The sequence below is a fragment of the Eucyclogobius newberryi genome, unplaced genomic scaffold, assembly GCF_026437365.1.
Source record: "Eucyclogobius newberryi isolate DKJ021-1_F unplaced genomic scaffold, fEucNew1.0.hap1 SCAF_13, whole genome shotgun sequence".
In the NCBI taxonomy this organism is placed as follows: Eukaryota; Metazoa; Chordata; class Actinopteri; order Gobiiformes; family Gobiidae; genus Eucyclogobius; species Eucyclogobius newberryi.
The window spans coordinates 12,063,008-12,085,286 of record NW_027315757.1 but is presented as its reverse complement, the minus strand read 5'-3'; the positions used below and the strand labels follow the sequence as shown (position 1 = coordinate 12,085,286).

At 41.2% G+C, this 22,279-nt stretch overlaps 4 protein-coding genes across 6 annotated transcripts in view; 2 read left to right on the top strand and 2 right to left on the bottom strand.

Annotated features, from left to right (window-relative positions):
* The first annotated feature begins 391 nt into the window (after positions 1-391).
* LOC140357998 (HUWE1-associated protein modifying stress responses-like) lies at positions 392-4,281 on the top strand. Its single transcript, XM_072442622.1, has 5 exons — positions 392-842; positions 1,871-1,951; positions 2,169-2,236; positions 2,300-2,510; positions 3,167-4,281. The coding sequence occupies exons 1-5, from the start codon at positions 647-649 to the stop codon at positions 3,460-3,462; spliced, it is 852 nt and encodes a 283-aa protein (XP_072298723.1). The 5' UTR covers positions 392-646; the 3' UTR covers positions 3,463-4,281.
* Positions 4,282-5,848: 1,567 nt separating this feature from the next.
* On the bottom strand, positions 5,849-7,609 carry dctn5 (dynactin 5). Its single transcript, XM_072442112.1, has 6 exons — positions 7,491-7,609; positions 7,279-7,347; positions 7,070-7,188; positions 6,348-6,459; positions 6,073-6,175; positions 5,849-5,984 (listed from the first exon to the last, which is right to left on the bottom strand). Exons 1-6 carry the CDS (start codon positions 7,536-7,538, stop codon positions 5,887-5,889), a joined length of 549 nt encoding a protein of 182 aa, XP_072298213.1. The 5' UTR covers positions 7,539-7,609; the 3' UTR covers positions 5,849-5,886.
* A 640-nt stretch (positions 7,610-8,249) lies between these two features.
* Positions 8,250-10,239, top strand: ndufab1b (NADH:ubiquinone oxidoreductase subunit AB1b). Its single transcript, XM_072442620.1, has 5 exons — positions 8,250-8,469; positions 8,891-9,004; positions 9,765-9,852; positions 9,923-10,037; positions 10,106-10,239. Exons 1-4 carry the CDS (start codon positions 8,299-8,301, stop codon positions 10,012-10,014), a joined length of 465 nt encoding a protein of 154 aa, XP_072298721.1. The 5' UTR covers positions 8,250-8,298; the 3' UTR covers positions 10,015-10,037; positions 10,106-10,239.
* A 149-nt stretch (positions 10,240-10,388) lies between these two features.
* The window catches only part of LOC140357994 (trinucleotide repeat-containing gene 6A protein-like), a 49,166-nt gene continuing 37,275 nt past the window's right edge, over positions 10,389-22,279 (bottom strand). Inside the window, exons 8-27 of one of the 3 annotated variants that reach the window (XM_072442616.1) lie at positions 21,758-22,218; positions 21,508-21,651; positions 21,301-21,441; positions 20,813-20,995; positions 20,600-20,748; positions 20,421-20,498; positions 20,186-20,344; positions 19,637-19,795; positions 19,338-19,457; positions 18,658-18,795; positions 18,510-18,584; positions 18,261-18,438; positions 17,409-17,537; positions 16,957-17,127; positions 16,741-16,881; positions 16,569-16,676; positions 15,952-16,182; positions 15,803-15,870; positions 15,563-15,702; positions 10,389-15,453 (exon numbers count right to left, since the gene is read on the bottom strand). In XM_072442616.1, coding sequence (XP_072298717.1) covers positions 15,105-15,453; positions 15,563-15,702; positions 15,803-15,870; positions 15,952-16,182; positions 16,569-16,676; positions 16,741-16,881; positions 16,957-17,127; positions 17,409-17,537; positions 18,261-18,438; positions 18,510-18,584; positions 18,658-18,795; positions 19,338-19,457; positions 19,637-19,795; positions 20,186-20,344; positions 20,421-20,498; positions 20,600-20,748; positions 20,813-20,995; positions 21,301-21,441; positions 21,508-21,651; positions 21,758-22,218 — 3,322 coding nt within the window. In that variant the 3' untranslated portion in view covers positions 10,389-15,104. The remainder of the gene's footprint in view (positions 15,454-15,562; positions 15,703-15,802; positions 15,871-15,951; positions 16,183-16,568; positions 16,677-16,740; positions 16,882-16,956; positions 17,128-17,408; positions 17,538-18,260; positions 18,439-18,509; positions 18,585-18,657; positions 18,796-19,337; positions 19,458-19,636; positions 19,796-20,185; positions 20,345-20,420; positions 20,499-20,599; positions 20,749-20,812; positions 20,996-21,300; positions 21,442-21,507; positions 21,652-21,757; positions 22,219-22,279) is intronic. The other 2 variants (XM_072442617.1, XM_072442618.1) reach the window with 2 other exon arrangements.

Sequence of the window (22,279 nt, the reverse complement as noted above, 5' to 3'; positions counted from 1 at the left end):
GTGTTGCAAGGGAGAACAATCCTCCTGACTCCTCCTAAAAAGCAAATAAATATGGGGAATGGAGAAAAAAGTATATGCATATATTTATTTTTTTTAAATGTATTTATTTATTAGTGTTTGTGTGAATGTGTACGTAACAAAATATCTTTCCCCTTGCCTGGTGGATGAATAAAAATAATTCTGATATGCATTATACTATCATTACTATAAACATATAGGGATATTCTTTTGTGTCCTGGACACATGAAAAAATAGATATATCTCTATAACATAGCTAGATAGATCACTAGATAGATAGATAAATAAATAAATGGATAGATAGATAGAGCCATGGCTGATGGTTGGACAGCAGGCTACTGGATCCACCCGCCTCGCGCTGTACTCAGCCAATCACAGCAGCGTGTGTCGGGACATTGGGTGGGCTCTCGTGCACAACAGGGTAGTGTGTATTGTATATATCTCTACGTCGGCAACTAAGAAAACAGTTCAGCTAAGCTTATCTTTGGAAAGCATTTTAGTCCGTAGCACATTTCGTTTGTTGCGCGAACTGCGAAGTAGTTGCGACCATTGCAACTTGTGTTTAGATTTTTAACTTGTTATATTTCCTTAGAACGTATTCTGTTGCGTCGTCGAATATTTTCATTAAATGGAGGAGAAGAAGGAAGAGGGAGACTCGGAGATCCAGGGACATGGACCTGAACACTGGTTCTCAAAATGGGAGCGGCAGTGTTTGGCCGAAGCAGAGCCGAGGGAGCCCAGCGAGGAAGAGGCCGACGAGGAACAGGACAAACTGTGGCATCTGTTTCAAAACTCTGCCACCGCCGTTGCACAGCTATACAAAGGTCCAAAACCTACTTTATCTGTAATCTGTGTTTCACTGCCTATCACCAGCACCACAGTCAGGGCCGATTTAACTCACTCACATCGTTTGAATAAAGCATTGCATTCTAACTTATTTAATGGCATTTGACACAGGTTATGCCTGTTTATGGTCTCACGGAACAACTGTCTCGTACATTTTCCCAAATTACTGTAATAACACTATGCGCTGTCTGTCCATACACATGTTCCATATTTAGTCACTGTCCGAATGCGTCATATAACTAAAAAAGGTTTGACGACCTTACTGTCATTTACGGTCGCTAAAACGTCAGCTAGCTAATGCTAACAGCGAATAGCATTACAGCTGATCCGTGTAGTTTATGACCAGGACTCAGGAGTTTGAAATTATGGTAATAGTGATTCTGGAGGCACTTGTATTTTTTCCTGTTTCTTTTCTTTATCTTTTTTGTTTTTGTTTTGCTTTTCTACGATCTTTTAAGATTTTAGGTCAACTATAATCTTGCTTGACACTCAGGATAACAGGCAGCTGCGTTGAAAACTGATCGGAAAAGCTACCGTAGCTACAAAATGGCGAGAGTATCAACAATCGTATCTACGCGACACTCTTCCTACTAAACTTTATGTTTTGTCGCCACGTGATTCCCCGTGTGTTATAAATTAAGTCTAATATTCTGAAAGAATAGTGGAGCACGTTCAACTTGAACGTGTCTCTCAACATTGTCGGGAAATGCAAAGACCAGCGTATAAATACAAAATGGCGAGGACCTCATGATTTCCCCCCTTCTTCATTATATGTATTCGTCTTATTACGTCTTTTATGTTGCTATCAGCCGATACCAGAGCCAACACGTTTATTCTGCCCGATAAGCATGTTTGACACAGCCGTGCCACTTAACTGCTGAGAGTTTGTTGAATTGCAGTTGAGCTGTTTGGTTTCTTCTACACCATAATAACATTAGCTTCCTCACATATGTTATTACAAACATATTTTCACGTGATGTGTGAGTGATTACCTCTGCCTCCACAGATAGAGTATGTCATCAACAAGGCCTGTCACTGTGGGTGCCATTTCAGAATGCTGCAACAGCAGTTACAAACCTCTATAAAGGTAAATCCTTGGCTTCTCATAGTATCGTCTGTAGGTCACATCTATTTACTCCAGTGGTTCTTTACTATCGTGATAAAATAGCTTATTTTTTGTTTCTTGCAGTATTTTCTGTAGCAATCTATCACATTTAAAATGTGTGAACGTGACAAGCTTAATCCTACATGTTACCTGCTTGTTTCTGTTCCTAAATTTGTTTTTATGTTTATTACTCTTGAAGAGAGTATAGAGGCTCATCAGAGGAGTTTTGATCGTGGCATTCAAATAGGACATCAGCGTCGAAACAAGGCAAGTCGTTTTAAACTTTATTTAACTTGATTTAGTTATTTACAGTGACTTTAACTATTTCAGGACATGTTGGCTTGGGTGAAAAAGCGCAGAAGAACCATCCGCAGGGAGGATCTTATTAGCTTTCTGTGTGGCAAAGCACCACCCCATAGGGGTGGTAGGACCAGCACACGTCTGACTATGGTAGCTCCAAGCCGCGCCAATTCACCAGCAGAGACTGGCTCCTCTGTGGAAGCAGACCTTCAGCCTTTCAGGGAAGCCATTGCCTTGAACGGTAAGGATTGTTTATTTGACAAATTCTTAGTTAAATTCACAGTGGAATTATACAGTTTTGTGCAGCAGACACCATGTCCTTCTTTATTTATCTGGGGGGTTTCACATTTTGTGCACTCAAATTACAGAATTTGTTGAGGCATTTGTTGCTGTGTTGTATGTGACGACACTTTTATGTCAGTGACCATACTTTGCCCCATGTGGCTCAGAGGTAAGGTCATGTTGTGCTTGAATGTTGGCCAGTGGTGAGAAAGGTCCACTCTGTTAGCTTGTTCGTAAGGACAGTGGATAGTTTTACCATTTCCATAAAAGTGGGATTATAACGACATTACATAATTGATAGTGTTGTGATTCCAAGGGGAAGAGGGGTGTGAATTATGCTGTTCCAGTCTCAGGTCATCTGGGTCTCTTTTAGCAATTATTCACTGTTTGACAGCAAATATCTACAACAGTTTTAATACAAAAAAGTTTCAAAGAAATTGCTGAATGTCCTACCTGTGCTCATCGTGAATGTGCAGTGCTAATGATTTGCCAATGGACGTAATATTATCTTTGCGGCAAACGTGTTGATTTACTATCCGTTTTCTACAAACCATAGGACTCTTAACCTGCACTTCAAGGTAGTTATGATCATGTGTCCTGCTTCTATGTTTTCAGGTTTAAGTGGGGCAATGGCGGGTATTAGCGTGCGCTCTGGTGCTCCAGGATCTCCGACACACATCAGTGGCAGCAGCAGTAACGGGGCAGGAGCAGGCGGAGGGGGGTCGTCAGGCTCTGTGTGCCGCTCGAGGCGTAATGGCCTCCAGGATGTGGACCTTAATACTTTCATCTCTGAAGAGATGGCACTTCATCTGGACTCTTCCTCTGCTGGAGGAACAAGGAAACGAAATTCCAACCAATGTAGTGACGTCATCACAGACTCCCCAACACATAAACGCAACAGGATGATATGATGTGTTCTCTCTGCCTCTTTGTGAAACAGGAGCGTGTGACTTCTGAACACACAGCCGCTTGGATTCTCTGCTGCGCACAAGAATATATCGGCTGAAGTCCGTCTGCTTTTCAGATACTGGCTGTTATCTCATCGTGTTTCTCTGTGGTATTACTAGGAAAAAAAGCAGGCAATGAGAACCATCATTGTGCAAACAGCTGCTTGAAAATGGCACACACTTCTCAGGAAAGGAGGCAACAAGAGGTACAGAGTCCTAAAAAGTTTTTGGGAGGATTTGGGGATTGTTATGTGGTACTTGAAAATCCTATTGTGGTAATTAAGACGGTGGGGGACTACATTTAAAGCCGTTTTATCAGTACTACCGGTATGTGTAATTTGTGGCAGTATGGTAAGGAGGGACCCAGTGAATACAAGTATCACATGACAATCTAAAGTAACTTGAAAGGGTTTCTGATGCACTATGTTGCTCTGAAAGTGAACACAACTTGATCTCCTACACATGTGCCCTTTCTGTATTATCATCCATTCTCACCCACTACCTTAAAATTGACGTGAGGGCCGTTAACAAGATTGACCTGAAATGAGTTGGGAGACACAACTTCATTCTACTGGAGAATGTTTTCTGTTACATTAGTTCTGGGTATGATTTGTCAATTTTCTTCATTACCTTGTTTTGGTCGAGCCAAGCTTTGTATTTTGCACCTGCCAGTGTTAGCTTTGGTGCCACTGTTTGCAGTAGTGCTTGCCATGTTTATTCTTTAATAATGTATTCAGGATAATCAAAAGGAAATAATGCTTTTAGTTAAGTATCTGTACTGACTTTGGCAGTGTTTTGCCTTTGTCTTACCCTAACGCTGAATTAAGCGACTGGGGTTATTTTGAGTTGCAATAAGGATTTCTGCACTTTGTTTTCATCTCTTTAGTCATGCAATCTAATCAGATCTTCCATTCTCTGTTGTAGCCATGTTGAGTTTAAGTACACAAACCTTTTGGATACAGATTGGTATCATTTGTAAACTTGTGCTTTAACAAACCCCTAAATCAAAATGGTCTGTTTCTATAAGATGGGTACAAGACGATGTTGGCATGTGGTTTGTGGAGTTAAAAATGGAATTTGGGGGGGAAATTTATGACGCTGAAAAAATCCAATCTTTATTGTAAATCGACAGTTCCAGACTTGTGACGCGTCCCATTATTATTCAACTTGTTCTTTACCTTCAACTTGTCAGTAAACCAAGCTGGTTTTGTTAATTTGTTGCTGATTTTTTTAGGTTTAAGGATAAACACACAATGAATATTTCTAAGTGTAGGGCTGCAGTTAACAATCTTTGAATGTTGAGTTGTCTTCAACAGAGTATAAATTCAACTAAACACTACGAGTTAGTGTTCTCCCCCCCTACAAATTAATTTTGAGTAGATATGAATGTACATTGATCATAGGAATAAAACATGATACATCCATGTTGCAGCCCTACAAGTAAGTTCCTCACTATAAATGTTTTATTTAGCAATTATAATTTGTAAGTGAATTACTAACTTGACTTTGTTTTAGGCTCAGATCAGTCTCTTGCCCCTTCTCGCTCAAACCAGACTTATTTCTCCCTTTTATACAATTTTACATTAATTTTGCAGAGCTATAAAGTCAAGTTACAAGGCAATGAAGCAATTGCAATCTGCAAATTTAAACCAAAACAACCGTCTACTCCAGCTCTTGAAACCACTGCAATGTTCTCCTCTAAATGGTTGAGTTCAACTTGTGTCTCTATGCCATTTGCCAGCCTGACTCTTAAAAGGCTGTTTTCTTGGAAATGTTAGTTAATGGTTAATCAAATAAATTAACATAAAACTATTGATATGTGGTTCACTATGTAAAATAAAACAGTTTGACAAGGACTGACTAAAAATGTGCCTTTTTTTCCCGAGCAACTTTCCTAAAATGTTTTGCTGTTCATTTCTCAATTGGCATTTGCAATCGCATCTAAAGCTATACCTGCGACTGACCACCAGATGGAGCCAGAAGGTAACATACAAAAGTACATCATCTTCAAACTACAATTTATGCTCTACATGGAGAAATATTGATAATTTTGACCAGATAGGACCACATTATTCAAGATGTACAGAGATAAAAATAAAAGGGCAATAGGTACTCTTTATTTGAAATTTCTAATCACATTAAACAAATCAGTTGGACACATTGCATTAAGCAATGCAGTACTAGATGATAAACAAGATAATAAATAAAAAAAAATTGAACATTTGGTCCACCACAAAATGGCAATCTACTCTTGGATGTAAGTATCTCTGCTAACTTCTCAGCATTTTACAGGCAAATTACTATTGTAATGAGTTCATGGGTCAATATTTATATTTCTATGAAATACATAACCTTAGTCTGCTATGGAACTCTGCAGTTAGGCATCATTCAGATCTGACTGAGCGGCAGAAACTTCTGGTAATAACTCTTGGTCACATCGATCATCAAGTCTTGCGTACACTCCGGTAACTCCCCTGAAAACAAACCTGAGAAAGCAGACACGACAAAAGTGAAATATTAACTAATGAATTAATGCATTATTCTATATATTTATAATGTGCGTGTTTGACTAACCGGGACAGCCAGAAAAGACAGTGAATGGGGGAACCACAGTCTCTGGTGGAAGTACAGTATTGTCTAAAATCTTGCAACAATCTTTAAGAACACAACGACGACCCTGCACACAAGACAAAGATCACACACAAGTATATTGATTAGCAACCTCATCAGAACAACACAGAACTGTCTGGTTAAAATTGCCATTAGCTAGATTTTTTTCTTGTGGGTGCTTTGGACCTGATGCACATGTGACTTTTACACTGAAGGTAAAGTAAAAAAGTTCAACTCACTATAACACAGTTCTTCCCAATGTGAACATATGACCCAATCTGTGCCGCGTTGACCACACAGTCTTCTTCAATGAAGACATGGTCGCCAATGTGCAGAGGGAAAAATGCCACCCTAGAGGCAAACACACCCAGATATTGGTTACTCTGAATACATTTTTGAATAGGATCGTTACGAAATTCATTAGAATCTTTAGCAAAGGATTACAAGAACACGTGGCTTTACATTACAGATCATATAAAAGTTTAACAAACATATTCTAAATTCTTGAAGGGGCAGTTGGAGGCAAAAGTATAGTGGAACATACTGTGTTTTCAATGGAGACACTGGGATTAACCTCAGAATATCACAAACTATGAACAATACATACAAGTGATATCAAAGCCTGGTTTGAAGACATCTAACAGTTTGTTTATCTAAAAAGGAGATTATAATAGGCACATAGCACTTTTTGATTATTGCAAAATCATGATTTTTAGGTTTTCTGGGACAAATGCATATAAACACATCTCTCTATCTATATATGACATGCTTTTCCATACATTTTTACTTTATGTATAAATATTATACTTTGTTTGCTACTTAAAATCCTTAGCAATGATACCTGATGTCATTGAATGTTCATAATTGAAAATGTGTTATGTACTTCACTTCTCCATTTCACATTCTGATGGCATAAAGAGTCTATTGTACGTGAAGAATGTATAATGGAGGACAAAAGTACCCTTTGCTAAATTTCTTAAAAGGTGGTCGGATCACACTTCTGCTTTTGACCACACAGTGTCTGCCGACCCTGACGTTCGCCAGATCGCCTCTGATAATGCAGTCATTCATGACAATTGCCTAAAAGAAAGAAATAAAGCAGAGTACACTTGAGTAAAGAGTGAAGTTGTCAGTGTAGTGCAATAAAACTGTACTTGGGCATGCGCTTACTTTGCCATTTAGAACAATATTCTGACTGCCACAGAGCACTGATTGTCTGCTCACTTTGTTGCCAGATGCCTTAAAAGAAACAATCAAAAAAGAAACGTTTGTTGAGTTACAATAAACACTGCACAAAGGAAACAAGTTTGGAAAGAAACGCCCAAAGCTAAGCGGCTAACGTTAGCATGACAAGCTAATGGTGGCGGACTGAAAACACTTACCGTTTCGATGTATTCCGCCTTATTGTAGAGTATTTCGGACAGCTCCATGACAGAACACTTGTGAAACGCGTCTTTTCAATTGGAATATGAACGCATTTATTTGCTCTACGGGTTCCGTTCCCGTGTTCTTTAATTCAACACTAAACTAATCGATCAACGACACAACAACACGGATCATGTGTGGGTCAATCCTAACAGCGAAACAATAAGATAATTTGTGTTATTTGACCTACCAATCTATGCACTTTGCATTGTCTGCTTTACAAGTAACCCAGAGAAGAGTGAATTCAGGATCCAACACTCTAATGTTACAAAATGTTTGCATGTGATGAATGGAATGGAAACTATTTGTAATGTGGGACACTTAAATCTCAAACATGCTCTCAAAATACTGGTGCTTTAAAAGTGGGACATTTAACTTTCGAGTCAAACAAATTCGATTGCATTTATATTAGAAGAACAAAGAATGGTTAATGATAAACTCATACTATTTCTGAAGATTATAACTAATTGATTTAATCTGTGTAGCGTTTTGCGCGTTGTAGATGATCGACTACTCTGGCCTCAAGAGAACATAACGCGTCAAATATTATTTTCATTTCATGCTTGCTCATTTTTTAGTAGTTTTTCTACTGTAAAATGCAGTAAATTTAATGTTGGATGAAGAAAGGTTAAACTAAATGTACTAACTTAATAATTGGGTAATAAAAAGGTAAACAGGTTTTATTGAGCATGCGCAGATTGTGTTCTGGCCTGACCTCGGTTTCTTGTTCGCGCTGCATGCTGGGAACAGTCACAGCAGTCCGTCATGGCGGCCCGTGTCCTGATGCAGTGTGTCCGCTCTCTGGCCCGGCCTTCGCTAAGCGTGTGTCCGGTTAAGCTCACGATCAGAGCTGCTGCCGTGTCCATTTCAGCCCCGCACCGGAGCCTCTCCTTCCCCGCGGACAGCCGCAGGACGCGGTGGCTTGAGCAGAGCCGGGTGAGTGACGCTTCCATCGGCCTGGCGCTGCTGGCCGTGACCTAGCGACGTCTTTCAAAACTGTCTCATTATCCGAGCACGCCAGACTTCAGTTCAGATGTTCAGGTGTTCAGCCTGGATGAGACAACTTTACGTAGGTCTCATGTTCTGTCCGGAACTCATGATATGCGTTTGATTCCGGGTTTAAAGCCGCTCGTGGTTTTGGTGGTTCATTAGCTTGTTAGCAAAGAGTTGGGCTTGTGCACAGAGGAGACGCACGTCTCACAATCACATCAATGCTACATATAATAGCCTCACTTACTGCAGCAGGTTTTGTAAGGTCAACATGTGCATATGTAACATTTAGTGCAGTTTAGCACACATCATGCGTGTTGAGTTAACATATCTGTTATGTTTACCTCCTTGCATATTGTCTTTTTAGATCTCTTCTGTGTCCTGTAGGCGCTATGGAGACCTGCCTCCTCTTACTTTTGAGACCATAAGGGACCGGGTTTTGTATGTGCTCAAACTCTATGACAAGATCAACCCAGAGAAGGTAAGAATGATATTTCTAATTTTGGGCTACCAATAAGCTTGTTTTGTCAGCTCTAAAACGAAATGTCCATCTAACTAGATCCACACATCCCTTTGGTCTTACTTTGGAGTCCTTGTCCCCGTTTATTTTGTCACTTCCTCTGTGCAGGTCTGAAACCGTCTGGACACTTATTTTTCTACTTTTTGGCTACAAATACAATTTACTTGTCATCCAATTATAGATCAGTTTGCCAATTGTAATATATAATTTTGATGTTTTGTGTCGGTGTAATCCCTCATTCGTCCAGGCGTGTTCCATAGTAGAAAAAGCTTCAGTTGTAGTCATCTGGACTCAGTTTGAAAAAATAGACGTTTCGACTCTCATCCAAGAGTCATTGTCAATAAAAGAATTTAGATCGAGAACTCCGATATTAATACTGTTCTGTGGTAAGACCCGCCCATTGGGCGGAGCCTTCCTGAAGTAAAAAGAGTTGTTTGTTTCAACAGAAACTCCCCCCTTGTATCTACCGAGCTAGCCTATTCACAATCTTAAAGAGGATTCTAATAGCCCATTAAGATTCTGAATAGGCTAGCTCGGTAGATACAAGGGGGGAGTTTCTGTTGAAACAAACAACTCTTTTTACTTCAGGAAGGCTCCTCCCAATGGGCGGGTCTTACCACAGAACAGTATTAATATCAGAGTTCAGATGACTACAACTGAAGCTTTTTCTACTTTTGATGTTTTGTGTATAAGCCCATATGCATTTACTTTTGTCTTTCAGCTGCAGACATCTTCCCACTTCATGAAAGACCTGGGTCTGGACAGCCTGGATCAAGTTGAGATCATCATGGCCATGGAAGATGAGTTTGGTGCGTTATTACGTACATATCACGACAATGCATTAGTATTAATGTACTGATGACCGTTGTTTTCTTTTAGGGTTTGAGATTCCAGATGCTGAAGCAGAGAAATTGATGACTCCTGAGGAAATTGTACAATATATTGCAGACAAAAAAGATGTTTATGAATGATGTGTTTTTATATGGTTAAAGAGGCAAGTCTTGTTTGTGGTTTTATCATTGAGTAATGTTAAATCTGTAATAATATAAATCTTTTTTCTAGGCGTGACATCACGTGTGACTCAGCATAAAGACGGCGTCTCCACGGTGCCAGTGGCTGTATATTTAAATGTGCTTTGGAAGCGTCAGATTCGTGGCGTTTCATGTTCTCAGATCAATAAAGGCCCTTATGGTTCATGACTGTATTTTACACTTGCTTTAATTTGACTCTCCAAGGAATGTTTAAAAATATCACTTTAATGGTTACTAATTGGTGAATTGAAAATATCCAGTTGGGAAACATTTACCTTCTATCCTTCTAAAGCCAGATGAGAAACAGGGAAACATTGATAATTGTTAGTCTTTTATTGAGGGTTGTACCCAGGTTATACAGCTTTGTATGCTGGCTGTGGGAGCCAGAAGTTACGAACAGTAATCAGTGTACAGAGTACAGTCAACAGAAGACCTACAACCTACTACTCTACACCTTAGCACAGATTCTCATAAGAGCACTAAAATCCAGAAAAATACAGAACAAACCAAGCAACAAGAGAATAAAAAGTTAAATGAACCAAACAAATACAGACAGCATCAGCGTAGACATTCATTATTGGAGCACACACAGGAGTTTGTTTTCTATACCTTGTAATGTCAATTTGTCAAATTTATACCCATACAAATAAGATTGTCCTTCAAAAAGTGCAGTTCCCCTAAAGTTTAAGATAAATCTGTTGACCCCAGGAAGACATTTTGAAAAAAAGTATTTTTTTGTAGAAAGACTCATGGATTATAGACATGTTTATATTCATATATTATAGTTTCAACAGTCTCCCAACGCTATGTGCATAATAGGTTTACAGGTGATCAAACTACACAGTTAATAGAATCTCTATAAAAAAAATGTACTTGTGTAAAATCTGCAGTTTCACCGGCCTCATTCCTCTCAACTTTGAGAAGACAAGCTGTGAAAGTAAAGATAGACCTAACCTCTCCTTCACGTCTGCTACAACTGGCCCAATGGCTGCTAAGTAATAAAGGTTTTTCATTATTAGTTGTGGTACTAGTAGCACAATTCAATAATGGCACATGTTTGGAGGAATATTGTTGGATTTCCAACTGCTTTCTCAAATGTATGGGGAAATATTTTGAGACAAAGCAAAACCCAAGGTCGATGGGGAATCTTGGGTTTAACACTCCACTGCATAGTCTCTCTGAGCAACCCCATCTTTACCGCCCCAAAGTCCCACCCACCACCCAAATCTTTGTGCTGGTTAGACTAAAGCTTTTCAGGGTTTGTGTGTATATACTAAATGTGAAATTAAAAACAGCAGATTATCACAGTTTTTATAGCATTTTTGTGTTTTTTTTTCCTTCTTTTTGTGTGAAGATTAAAAAAAAAAAAAGCCTTAGCACTTTTGTTCAACAGTAGGAGCAGTCAGGTGTACATGTAATGATAAAAATATGCTCACAGGAAAGTTTAGAGGAAAAAGTCACATTTTTCTTAAATATGCAGTGTCACCAGTCAGCTTCCCTGTACCCTACTGTCTCCCCTCATCTGGCCCTGGCGGAAAGCTGCTTGGCAGCCCTGGGGATTGTACATTGCTCATGGTGGTTTTTCAATCACCACCTCTTAGCAAATTACATATTTTTTCAAGCATTAGCATTGTCCAGCTTTTAAATACAGAAACACGCACAAAAACAACAAGGAAAAAAGCAATCCCTTTCCTTCCCTGTCACCTTCACTCCTTGATTTGGCATATGTTCCACATTCACACACACACAAATGATTCATTCACACACACAGCTGCACAACAGATTGGAGAAAACAAGACATTGGGAACATGAACAGTAACATCAAAGTGTTTCAGAGGTGTGTAAATATGTCGTTTATCCCTTCTCCTACAGAAGAGTAACACTGCTTCCTGAGCGCCTGACCAGGGCAATTGTTGGCCCTCAAAAGTTTTTAAGAACGAGGCCAAAACAGGCACTCAGAACCTTTCCTTAAGAGATGTATGAATGAATAAAGTGAACAATTATTTAAGTGAGAGCTGAAGAGGAATATTGATTTCACAGGTTAACGTGGTCCTGTCAGTTTTGTGGCTCCTCTTCAGTAGTTAGCTTAGGGTTTGGAAAAAGAGGCCTGGAGCTAGCAAACTAGTGTAAGTCCCTGAAAAGCCAGGATAAAGCAGCCAATCACCACGACTCAACAGCAACCATCCGCTCATTCAGTCAAGCTCCGGCCACAAGCAATCTGGGATAATACAGTAGTCGAATACTTACATTCAGCAGTGGTTGCTTTATCTAATGATTTTTTCCCTTAAACTGAGGCTGATCAAGGCTTCGTAATCAAAATTAACCGTTTGCAGCTACATTCTGACCTGGGGTCAAGCACAAGGTCACTACTGACTGGCCGGTGCGTAAACGGGAAGTAAACCTAACTGGGACCAACTGAGCACCACAGTCATGGCAAACACTGACAAAGGACACGCACTTTACCCACACGTGGGCACACACCCACACACGCAAACACACTAACACAAGTGTCTTACACCCTCCTGGAAACAATACGCTGCCAATCTCGACAGCCCACCCAGCTCCTGTCCATTCATCCATCCAACCAACCAAGTGCAAAACCCCAAGGCTCCTTAGCTCCATTTGTTACTCAAAAAAATAATAATAATGTTTGACTGTTCGGCTTGACAACATGAGTTAAAACAAGACAAAACATTACACAAATATATAGTTTAGGCAAAAATAATAATTATCTGGAATTAAGTAAACTATTCATTTTGTATGATTGAAGTATTTGGTAGAGAGCAGTTCAATACTGGCACACACCAATGTCAAATCTGGCTAATACTTAAGGGTTTGTCTCACTACATATTTAAATTAATTTACAAGGTTTATGTTAGAAACACAACAAAAGCCAACAGCTACAGTATTTGTGAAATCGAAACTTAGTTTTTTTTTGTTACGGGGAAAATGCGCGCACTGAATATGGACGTGGAAATAATTAAGGTCCATGGCTTTGCTAATGCTGACATATTGTTCATGTACTCTGCAGCTTCAGGTATTCCCACAATTGTGCAGAGTAGTAACCAAATCTAGAATTCACAATTGCATTTTTGCCACACACACAAAAAGAAAAGTGGATTACATTCACAACATTAAGTCACACACTCTCCAGCAGTAGAACTTATTGAAACAGAATTCAGGAACTTCAGAAGAGTACCCCCAACCCCCCTCCCACCAAAAGGGAAAAAACAAATCCAAAAAAAAAACAGTACACAATACAATCATAATCTATTTGTAAACAGGTAGAAGCCACTTGACTTGTTGCATCTTCGGACACAGTTAGGATCAAGGCAATGAAATGTGGACGACTTTTAAAATATCTTCAAACAAGCTTTTTTTTGTTTACTTTCTAAACTTTGACATTTCTCAAAACACATTTGTGGCAATGAGAGAGAGCAATGAAAGCAATAAAAATCTTTTTCGTTGTACTTTGTGAAATTGTTAAAACATTGTGAGATATGGAGGAAAAATGCCTCTCATAGGCCTTACGAGAGGTTACAGTATGCATAGATATAGATTTGCCTTTCTCTTGGTTTACAAGTCCAACAAGACAAAACAATTCCACTGACAGTCACACAGGCTTACAATAAACACTCCCCACTTGTGATTCTTGGATCAGGGGAGCGGAGGTGGTCAGCCTCCAGTAGACAGCATATTCAAAGCATATGATGAGCTTCTCCAGCTTAAAGCAGTTATTTGGCAGAAGGAAAAGACAGACCTATACATGGTTTTTCAGTGCTAGAAGTTGGATTTTCTTTTCCTACAAGGAGTAGTAGTTTTGTTCAACTACAAAGGGGAAAACTGGCTTCATTTCCTGAGAACCACTGCTGGTTATTTAGCAGACAAAGAGGAATAGTTCAAATAACCAACGCCATGGCCAAAAACACTGATCCGAATTCCCAGAGTTACAAAGCATTGTCTTCATCCTCAATAGATTTTTTTTAGTATTTTTACATTTTTTTTGTATTTTTTTGTTCTTTATGTTTTATTATTTTTGTATAATTTTATGTATTATGTTTCATTAAAATGAAGAATGAACACACTTTTCGCCTCCTAAGTCTTGTAAACAAGAGGTTGCGGTGTGGCACCTCCAAAACATTGAAAGCCTATTCTGAAAGTGCTGTTCCCTCAGCCACGTAGCGGCCGAGGGGCTTGCTAGACGGGCCTGGCTCCTACATTAGGTAGACAAGGCATGCTAGTCCCAGCTGTGGCTACAGTCCTTTGCACTGCAGAGCTCGACGTTCTTTAGTTTTAAAATCAAGTTAGGTGCAATACTTTTTAATGTCACTTAAACTATCAGCAGATTATCTGATCTGTTGACCTTGAACTCCACAACAACGCAGTAAGGTAGGCGTGTCAAGGCAGAGAGGAGCGCACACTCACACACACCAAGTACTTCCACACACACTTGTGTGCACACATACGATCATACATATGGTAAGGACCTCAATGAGTAAACAGCTACACTGGAAAAACTGGCTGCTCCTCTATATTGCAGATTATATATATACCAAGAAAAAAAAACATACACATTCAGTGCAAAGTTAAAAAGCTCATACTCCAACATTGTCGGCAAATAAATGCAAAAAATAAAACAAAAAGAAAATTTAAAATAAAAGATTGGAATTGTAATAAACATGACAAAATGAAACAAAAATATATAATAATAATAATAATGAGCTCGATTGAAGCTTTTTTCGGTCTGAAAGAGCACTACCTGGAAGCAAATATTCATCCATTCACATTATAGAATTGGCCTGCATGATTCAAGTATTTTGACTGATATGTTTTTGGGCTAAAACAAAGTGGACTTATGTGCAGAGAGAAACGTAACTTGTTTTCCACAGGGGCAGCCCTGCTTTGTTGAATATCTTGTAAGAGTCCAACTAGTGCCATTGCATTTAGAACTACATTTAAGAACATTTCTTCAGTTGATTATTGGTAATTTTGTACGAACCCTTCCCCAGATTATTTGATTGACAGATGGTTCACATGGAATCTCCAGCACCCGTGAGGTGATCCACCGGGAGGAAGGAGCTGATTGGAGAAGGACTGCTCATCCTTCCAGCCTCGGTGCCAGAGGTGCTCCCCCACAGGCCACTAGAATAATTGGGGCCTCCCCAGAGGGAGGCGCTGTGGAGATCACTGCTGTTCCACTGGTTTGGTTCAACTGCACGGCTGGGAAAGGGGTGAGACTGCTCCATTCGGCTTTGAGAGGAACCAATTGCCTGCCAACCAGAGGAGGAAGTGGCCATTGTCTGCCCTTGTGCAAAGAAACCTTTGATTTCCTCCTCTGTGGCTATGTCAGCCAGAATGGTAGTGTTCCCCAAAACACACCTGGAAAAAAAAAAAGAATGCTGTTGAATATAAGTGTTGGGTGAATACACAGGGGATTGCCAAAGTGTTTCAAGTAAAGGTGGCCCTCAGGTGCCACCAAAGACCTTACATGTGCAAGCTCTTTTGAGCCTTGGCAGCCTCCTCCTTGGAGCGATAACAGACCACGGCGTTCCCATGTGGCAGATTGAGGTGGAATGTGTCTAATGGGCCATGCTGCATGCACAGGGTCTTCAGGGTAGAGCCATCAATCTTATGGAACAGAGCAGATTAGTTCAATTAGTTAGTAAATATGTATATTGTTCAATACCTTCCAAAAGACTTGTGCTAAATCAATATGTAAAATAAGTACCTGAGGTGTGAGATTTTTCAGAACAAGCCACTGGGTTCTCCCTGAGCTGCCGTCACTCCAGCTGGAACCTGCCACAACAGAACTAGTTAAATAAACGGGGTCAAACAGGACACGTGTGGGATGAGACATAGTGACAGTTTGGCCCTGACCAGGAGTGAATCTGGACTCAGAGGGGCTCCATCCACCCAGCCTTAATGAAGAACTGTCCCAGCCTGAAGAGCTGGAAGGAGGCTTCTGGGTGGTGAGGCCTGGAGGGGGTCTGGAGGGGGCTGCCACAGACAGGCCTTTTGAAGGCAGTGGCACCTTCCACAGCTCATGGGCGAGGGAGGTGTTGGACACAGAACCACGACCAGGTGACCATTTCGAGTCAGCGGGTCTGGCTGTAAGGAGAAAGAGGCTTTTAGAGTGATCTAATCCTGAGATTCATCTTAAATATCTGTGCTCATTGTGGCCTGTGACATCCAATGAAATGCTACAAAACGTGTGATGATTGTGAAATATATGTTGGTGTATGTTCTCTGTAAATGTAAACGACACTTCAAATCACTCTGCTCTCTTCTATGCGGTTGTACAACCTCTGGAATGTTCTGTGATGAACTCGGTGAAGGTCACTTCGGCATTGTTGGTTGCACATTTAATATACTGGAAATATTACTTCAACTATATTTGCAAAAAGGTTTTAACTTGCACTGTGGATCGTGTGTTCACGTATCCTTAATAAAGAATGAATGACACTTTGAAAGAACAGCAGCTGAAGCAAACAAACCTGAAGTGCTTTGTGCTGTACTGGTGAGGGAGCTGCTGTGGCTGGAGGCACGAATGGATGGCCAGGCACTATTAGAAGGCATCGTGGTGTTCAGTGATGAGGATGGCCCTGGAAGAATAAAAGCATGTTCAGAGTAGAGAAAGCCCAGGTGATGGTATAGTTAGTGGTCTACCGTTGTTCCTGTCCCTGAGGTGGTCTGTGTCGCGGACGGTGTTGATGGAAAGATTGTTGATGACACTTCCAGGGGTAAGATGGGGGTCAGTCTGAGGGTCAATGTTGGGGTAACCTATCCAAGGCTCCCCAGGCCGAAACTCTATAATCACAGAGACCTTGTAAGTAATGAAAGAGGACACTCTCTGTTCTTTCCCTTTTGTCACAGTTGCAGTACCTGGTGGCCATGTGCCAGTGTTTCCATGGGGTGGAGGAGAGTTGACACGAGGGGGCCAGCTATCACCAACTGAGCCTAATGATTGGCCAGGAGGACTCAGTGGAGATGGGCCAGGAGACAGGAAGTCATAGAAGGGAGAGTCTTCCAGACGCAACCCAGAAGGCATAGCACCTGTAGGGCGACACGTAAAAAACAACTGAGCAAACTCATCCACAAAAATCAGGATACCCGTTACCACAAAGTCGCAACAGCTAAAATTATTAATGGGTTTAAATCAGACCATATCATTTTAAATTGTCCTCATTCCCCACCAACGCGTTCATAACAAGCTTAACTTTTCGGGGACAAAGCAGTGTTTTATCTGTACTGAAAACAAACTAAGACCTTTAGTGATTTACACCTTTGAGACTAGTCCTGGACTAGACGTTAAAGCCACAAAAATGTCATTGTACCAGGTTTGCTGTTCTGCTCCATAGGGTCAGTGGCCCACAGTTTCTTCAGTCTGGACTGAGGCAGCTCTTTGTAGTTCAGGGATCCACTTCCACCCATGTCCATTGGTACATTCAGGTTTGAGTTCACACCTGAAGACAACATAAACATAGAGTAGATAGTGATTATTAAAGTGTTTAAAATAACCAAAACTTGAAGAAAATATTGGCCAAATATCAGTTATTGGTTCCCCCATAAATACATTTATTTTTGTCAGTATTGCTTACGCATAATAAGCTGGCTCTGCCAGACTGATACGTTTATCACTCTGACTTGAGTTGTACACAATATCAACCTGGACAGATTTCTCGCCGAGAGCAAGTCGGGAAAAGGCGTAACGTCACAATGAATATGTGACTGATTGGTCGAAGCGGAATGACAACAGGAACAAGCCGAGAAATCTGTCTAAATCCAGTCAGAGAAAAGCTTTTCCCTCGTTGTCAAATACACAAAGCGCTTCTATGTATACATTTTTAAAATACAAAATCTTAAATATGCTCAAAAGTACTCAAAAGTACATCTGTCAACATTGCATGTCTATTTAGATTCGCCCAAACTTCAATGCGATTGCTCAGGCTCACAGTGCACAGCACAAGCCTGACCAGAATTGTGCAGTTTCTGACTCGGCGTGTGCAGCGTCGTCAAAGCCGTGTCGAGCACACAAGCATGTTTGCGACGATAATGCTCACATTCGTGTGCAGAGATGCTGTGTGGATTGGCGCGGGCCATCAGAACGTGGCTCTGTTCTATTGTTATTTTCCAGCCCGCATCTGGAGAAGGATCGAGACATGTGTACGATGCATTAGAGAACATACTTAAAGGGAAGTTGCTGAAGGGTCCAAGAGGAGCTGTATCCTTCTGCATATCAGGGTTGTTGTGGGAAAAGTAATTGTCCAAGTACGGCTTCATTGGTGGGGGCTGCTTCATAAAAGGGGGATCCAGGTGCCGTGGAGGCTGCTGCATCATCAATGGAGAGGAGCCAATCGGACGGGCCTAACAAGAAAGAAAACGTCTCAAACACTGGTTCTATGGGTGTGAACAGTTTTACAAAATAAAAGCCCGACCTGTTCAGACTGCCGCCCCACAGCCATAGATCTCGGACTCTGAGCCTTTTGCTGTTGCTGCTGGAGGAGGAAGCGCTGTATAAAGACCACACAGGTGAGAAGAGGGCAAATGTCATTGTGAAATGAAGATTTTGCACATTGCATTTACCTGTAACTGGTTGATTTGGTTAAGCTGCGACAGCTGGTTGAACTGAGAGAGTTGGTTGAGCATAGCCACCTGCTGCGGGCCTAACAAAGGGTTCAAGGCTCCATTACCTCCTGGGTACTTCAACAGAGATGGAGGGACCTAAATGCAGCAAACAGAGGCTTATCAAGTAGAAAACAGCAGATATTGACATTGGTCTAAGGAACTGAAGCAATAAATAACAAAATTGGGCATTTTGCCTAGCTAGACCCTCAGCCATTCCCAGGATTCCATCATTGTTTAAAATACTACATTTGTTTTTATTTACTGACACGGGTGTGAGCTGAATCACAAGCAAATGAGCTTTTTGTCACCGTCTTTAATTTAGACATTCTAATATCAGTAGGACTTTCTGGTTAAATAAAGATATTTAAACAATATTAACAATCAATGAGACTACAATGACTGTTTGCTTCTGGTCTCCATTCCATTTAAACAGACCAGGTAAGTATGAAACTGAAATATAAAATACAGATACAGCGATGAGACTGGCTATAAACGGCTGGTGGTCAGTTAAACACACAATCAAATAAAAGGGAAATGGTAAAACCAATTCTGACAAAAATCATTTAATCAAGCACTTGAAAAGTTCCTTTGCAAATGAATAAAACCCAGCCATATAACATTCTCTGGTAGTGTGCTACCTGAGAGGGAAGGATGGGTGGAGGCACTTGGTTACGAAGGTTGGGTTGGGGAGGAACCTGGGACTGAGGACCACCTCTGCCCTGTGCTATGCTGCTGCCACCCATCAGGGGTTTTACATTCTAAGTAGACACAGAGTCACATACACATAAATGTCTAACATTTTTAAGCCTAAGTAAGCCCATGTTATTTTGGAAGAGAGGAATATAGGTTAAAATGTGTTCACATTGGTATTGAGTGATTGGATATTAGTATAAAGCAGCAATGACAAAACAGATCAAGAGCAAACTCCTAAACTCACCTGGCGAACAGCACCGGGGTTAGAGTGGGCAGGAGATGACCCCGGCTCAAGAGTAGGGACAGACTGAATAGACTTGGTGTTAGGAAAGCTCATGGACTGATTGGTGGAGGAGAACTCATCAGAAGCTGGGTTATTGTAAGCTGATGGCGAAACGGGCAACTGCAGAAGCCAGGCGCAAAGCAGAAGCAGGCCACAAGAGAGCAGAGAAGGAGAGGAGGGAGGAGAAAATCCAACTGTTATTTTGCAAAAACTGTACAGGGAAAGGAAACTAGATAGACAAGCAGAAAAAAAGATGAGGAATCTTAAAGGCATTCATCCTTTAAGACAAACTACTTGTAGCGTCAACATCAAGACATATTCAACAAATACAGTTTTAAATGAGAGCCTGGCAGACAAGCCACGCACGTCGGTGCATATTCCTTATGTAGTGTGTTGAAAAACCACTGAGGGGCACTAGAGAGCAAGAAAAGCATAACTTGCACAACTACATCCTCCTTCCCCACAGTGAGCTTGATCATTTAATGTAGTTAAATATGTGTTTTTACATACCTTGTCAAAATAAGGGCTGCGATCTATGGAGTCCTTGTGAAGTGGATGACGAGATCCAAGGTTCTTTCCCATAACGCCATTGAGGTCCCCCATGTTACCCATGTCCATGCGCTTGTCCAGCATCATTCCTGGCTTCATGGAGTCATCAGGTGAGTCTCTCTGCATTAGCAACATCACAGTTAGGAAATTACTACAAGTCATTCCACCGAGATTAAATGAAAACCATTTTACTCACAGAGAAATTCATGCCATTGAACTGGTTGACAAAGGGTTTCACCCATGGTTCATCTTGTTTTGCAACTGGCTTACTCATCTGTAACACAAACCATTACATACATTCGTTGTGTTTCCAATGTTGGGCTTGAAAATTAGTTCTTAACTATCAAAGGAATGCATTTGCATATTGTATCTAACCTTGGAGTTTTTCTGTTTGTAGTTCCAAGTGTTTTGGTCATGTGACCGAGTGTCTTGCTGGCTGTCATTCCACATTCCGATCTCAACCTCTTCCTCTTGGTCCCAGGTATTGCTCTCTTCTCCTCCCCATGTCCCCATGGGCTTGGGAACTGAAGTCAGAAAATTAGACCGAGAAACAACAAGTGGACAGTTGAGCTTTTGCATTCATCATACCAGACTTCTGCTGGCCTCCCCATCCTGAGCCTTCTCTTCCATCTCGACCAGGCTCTTCCCACCCAGATGTGTCAATGGGCTTGCCCCAGGAGGATGTTCCATTGTCCACAGTTACAGACACAGCAGGAGCTGGATCTCGCCATGTGGAAGATTCCTTTTGAGGAGGATATGAGTCACCCCACCCTGGAAACATGAATTAAATGTTTACTTTCTGTAAAGCTGAATTAGCTACTAATGTATACATTGTTGCTCAATTTAATTGGAGTCCTTAAAACACGAAAAATGAAAAGGCTAATGATTTATTTTTCTTAATGTTTTGCATTGCTAGTTGTCAGCATATTCTTATATTCACATTTCAAACATGCACTGCTCAATAGGACTTGTCTTTACACGCATACATTCCAAAATATGACTGCAGATACAAACAATGATACATGAGATGTAATGTTGAGTTTTCCATATTTACAATACGTCAAGCAGCCACATACCTGTCCCAGATGTCTTTTCCTGTGGCTGCATGGGCTGTGGTGCACGCATGGAGCTGTGGCTCTGGTGATGAGTGGAGGGGCCATCTTGATCCGTTTGACCAGGCTTGTTCCACAAGTTCCCAGATCCACCACCGTATTTACCTACAACACGGGTTCCGATTACATACAGTTTGTGAATAACTGTGGTAATATAGATTTTTTACATACTTTGAGTGTTCCCTGGCTCTCCCCATGCAGCAGTGCCATCATCTATTTCCATTTTTCTGCGAACAGATTCTGGAGATGGCTCTTCCCACCCAGTCGACATTTCCTCTTTTGGACAAACAGCAGGCATTGGACCGCCCAGCCAGCCTTTACAGTTAAATTAAAAGTTATGTAGTGCTTAAACATTTAGGTTTGATCACACACACAAGCACACAACATTAACACACCAAATAGCTTCATAAATGGTTTGTACCTGAGGGCTTGTTAGGGGCTTGGCCGCCTCTGGGAGCACTGGATTCTGGGCCCTTGCCCCACTCGTTGGAGGGATTACAATGTTTGGAGGTGGGTTCTGCCCAGTTCTGTGTGGTTGAGTTGCTCTTCATGGGTTCTCCCCAGCCTTGAGGCTTACTCATAGGACTGGGCTTGGGTTCACCCCAGTTGGAGCCAGGGTTGGGAGTGCTGTGGTCTGGGGTGTTGGGTCCTCCACTCCCGCCCCAGGTGTTACTGCCGCTGGTGTTGTTTCGACCCAGCTCACTCCAGCCAGAGCCAGACCGGTCACTGTCACTCTCCCAACCCATTGAGCCTCCTTTTGGAGAATCCCCCCAGCGATTGCTGGCCCCTGCCCTCGAAGCTTCTCCATTGTTTCCCCAGCTTTCGCCAGTATTGCCATTCCAGCTCTGCTGAGGCTTGGGGCCATTATTCCATGTGTTAGACCTAAAAATAAAGCACTCAAATTTAATTTATCTGCTAAACCAATAGTCTGAAGATGGATTCA

Coding starts and splice junctions, on each gene's coding strand:
- LOC140357998 (XM_072442622.1), top strand. CDS start 647: ATGGAGGAGAAGAAGGAAGAGGGAGACTCGGAGATCCAGGGACATGGA. Junction 2,237..2,299: donor GACATCAGCGTCGAAACAAG/GCAAGTCGTTTT, acceptor TAACTATTTCAG/GACATGTTGGCTTGGGTGAA. Junction 2,511..3,166: donor GGAAGCCATTGCCTTGAACG/GTAAGGATTGTT, acceptor CTATGTTTTCAG/GTTTAAGTGGGGCAATGGCG.
- dctn5 (XM_072442112.1), bottom strand. CDS start 7,538: ATGGAGCTGTCCGAAATACTCTACAATAAGGCGGAATACATCGAAACG. Junction 6,460..7,069: donor TTTAAGAAATTTAGCAAAGG/GTACTTTTGTCC, acceptor GTTTGCCTCTAG/GGTGGCATTTTTCCCTCTGC. Junction 6,176..6,347: donor TTGGGAAGAACTGTGTTATA/GTGAGTTGAACT, acceptor TCTTGTGTGCAG/GGTCGTCGTTGTGTTCTTAA.
- ndufab1b (XM_072442620.1), top strand. CDS start 8,299: ATGGCGGCCCGTGTCCTGATGCAGTGTGTCCGCTCTCTGGCCCGGCCT. Junction 9,005..9,764: donor ACAAGATCAACCCAGAGAAG/GTAAGAATGATA, acceptor TTTGTCTTTCAG/CTGCAGACATCTTCCCACTT. Junction 9,853..9,922: donor GGCCATGGAAGATGAGTTTG/GTGCGTTATTAC, acceptor GTTTTCTTTTAG/GGTTTGAGATTCCAGATGCT.